This window comes from Eurypyga helias, unplaced genomic scaffold (assembly GCF_000690775.1).
Source record: "Eurypyga helias isolate BGI_N326 unplaced genomic scaffold, ASM69077v1 scaffold20372, whole genome shotgun sequence".
NCBI lineage: Eukaryota > Metazoa > Chordata > Aves > Eurypygiformes > Eurypygidae > Eurypyga > Eurypyga helias.
The window spans coordinates 344-1698 of record NW_010234305.1 but is presented as its reverse complement, the minus strand read 5'-3'; the positions used below and the strand labels follow the sequence as shown (position 1 = coordinate 1698).

Genomic DNA, 1355 nt, shown 5'->3' with positions numbered 1-1355 from the left:
GGCTCTCGCCTCACTCCCTGCCACAGGGCTGGGTTTTTCGGTGAGCGTCCCCAGGGGTCCCCAACTCACCGCAGCACCAGCCCCCTCTGGATATCCGTCTTCATTTTGTCCGTCAAGTGCTCCACGTTGGCCTGCGAGAGGAACCCAAGTGCCACCAACGTCAACCCAGCAGCTTTGAGGGGCTTGGCCACGCTCCTCCAGAACCTGCCCTGCCCCGGAGCCCTCTCTTTCCTGCTTTTCCTTATTTTACCCAAAGGATGCTGCCAGAAAGCAGCCCCCTGCCTCGCTCACCTTCAGGTCATGGATGGTGAAGGGATCTTCGTAGACGTAGGCAGCGTCGGCGCCCACGGCGATGCCGGTGACGGTCGACAGGTACCCGCAGTAGCCCCCCATCGTCTCCACGATGAAGACGCGGCGCTTGGTGCCCGAGGCTGACTGCTTGATGCGGTCGCAGCTCTGCGCCGGGAGAGGAGGGGGGGTCACACCAGGAACACCCATCCTTGCTGCCCGCGGCGGGATGCTGGTTCATTCCCGTGTGCCACCCCAAAACCCGATGACCCGTGAGCTGCTCCCTTGCGCCGACCCTCACCTCCATGGCTGCGTTGACAGCCGTGTCCGATCCCAGGCTGAAGTCGGTCCCGGGCACGTTGTTGCTGATGGTGGCGGGGATGACGCACATGATGATGCAGAGCTCCTCGTACGGCCCGCGGGCCTCCACCAGCTGCAGCACCCCCTCGTACGCCTGCGAGCGATCCAGGGCTGCCGGAGCCGCATCCCACAAGGGATGGCCTGGGATGCCAGTAGCCCGCCCCAGCCCCCACCGAAGCAGGGTTTTCCCCGCACCTCGAAGCCCCCGATGACCAGCAGCCCCTGGATGTTGAATTTCCGCACGTTCTCCACGATCTTTTCCATGCAGGTCTTGGGCAGCGTGCTGCAGTGGGGCAGGGGAGAAGAGGACCACAGGGTCAGGATGGGGGGTGCCACAATCCCTGGGGACAGTGGCTTCCCCTGCCCTACATCCCCCGTCCCCTCCGGGGCTGCACTTACCGCTTGGTGCCCAGCATAGACCCACCGCGTCCCAGCCAGCCCGCCACGTCATGCCAGCCCACCTCGCGGATCTGCAAGCAGCAGCGCTTGGTTTTGGGATGGGGGAGAACCCCAACACTCCCCCTATAAGCCCAAACCCGTCCCCCCTGGGAAACCCACAGCACCCAGGCTCACCGTTCCCCTTACCTGCCCCTTGGACAAGCCCTCGAAGCCGTCGCTCACCACGTAGACGGTGTGTCCCTGGCAGATGCCGATCCGCACGGCCGACCTGACGGCAGCGTTCATGCCCGCGGCGGGGGCACCCACGT

General features: G+C 65.0%; 1 protein-coding gene across 1 annotated transcript in view; it reads right to left on the bottom strand.

Moving 5' to 3' along the window:
* The window catches only part of LOC104517395 (ATP-dependent 6-phosphofructokinase, liver type), a gene marked incomplete at its 5' end in the record, with an annotated part of 2733 nt that overhangs the window by 1050 nt on the left and 328 nt on the right, over positions 1–1355 (bottom strand). The window contains 6 exons of the mRNA XM_010162037.1: positions 70–131; positions 292–456; positions 590–742; positions 844–931; positions 1048–1118; positions 1234–1355. The exon at positions 1234–1355 is cut by the window's right edge and continues 25 nt beyond it. Of these exons, the coding sequence (XP_010160339.1) occupies positions 70–131; positions 292–456; positions 590–742; positions 844–931; positions 1048–1118; positions 1234–1355 (661 nt within the window). The remainder of the gene's footprint in view (positions 1–69; positions 132–291; positions 457–589; positions 743–843; positions 932–1047; positions 1119–1233) is intronic.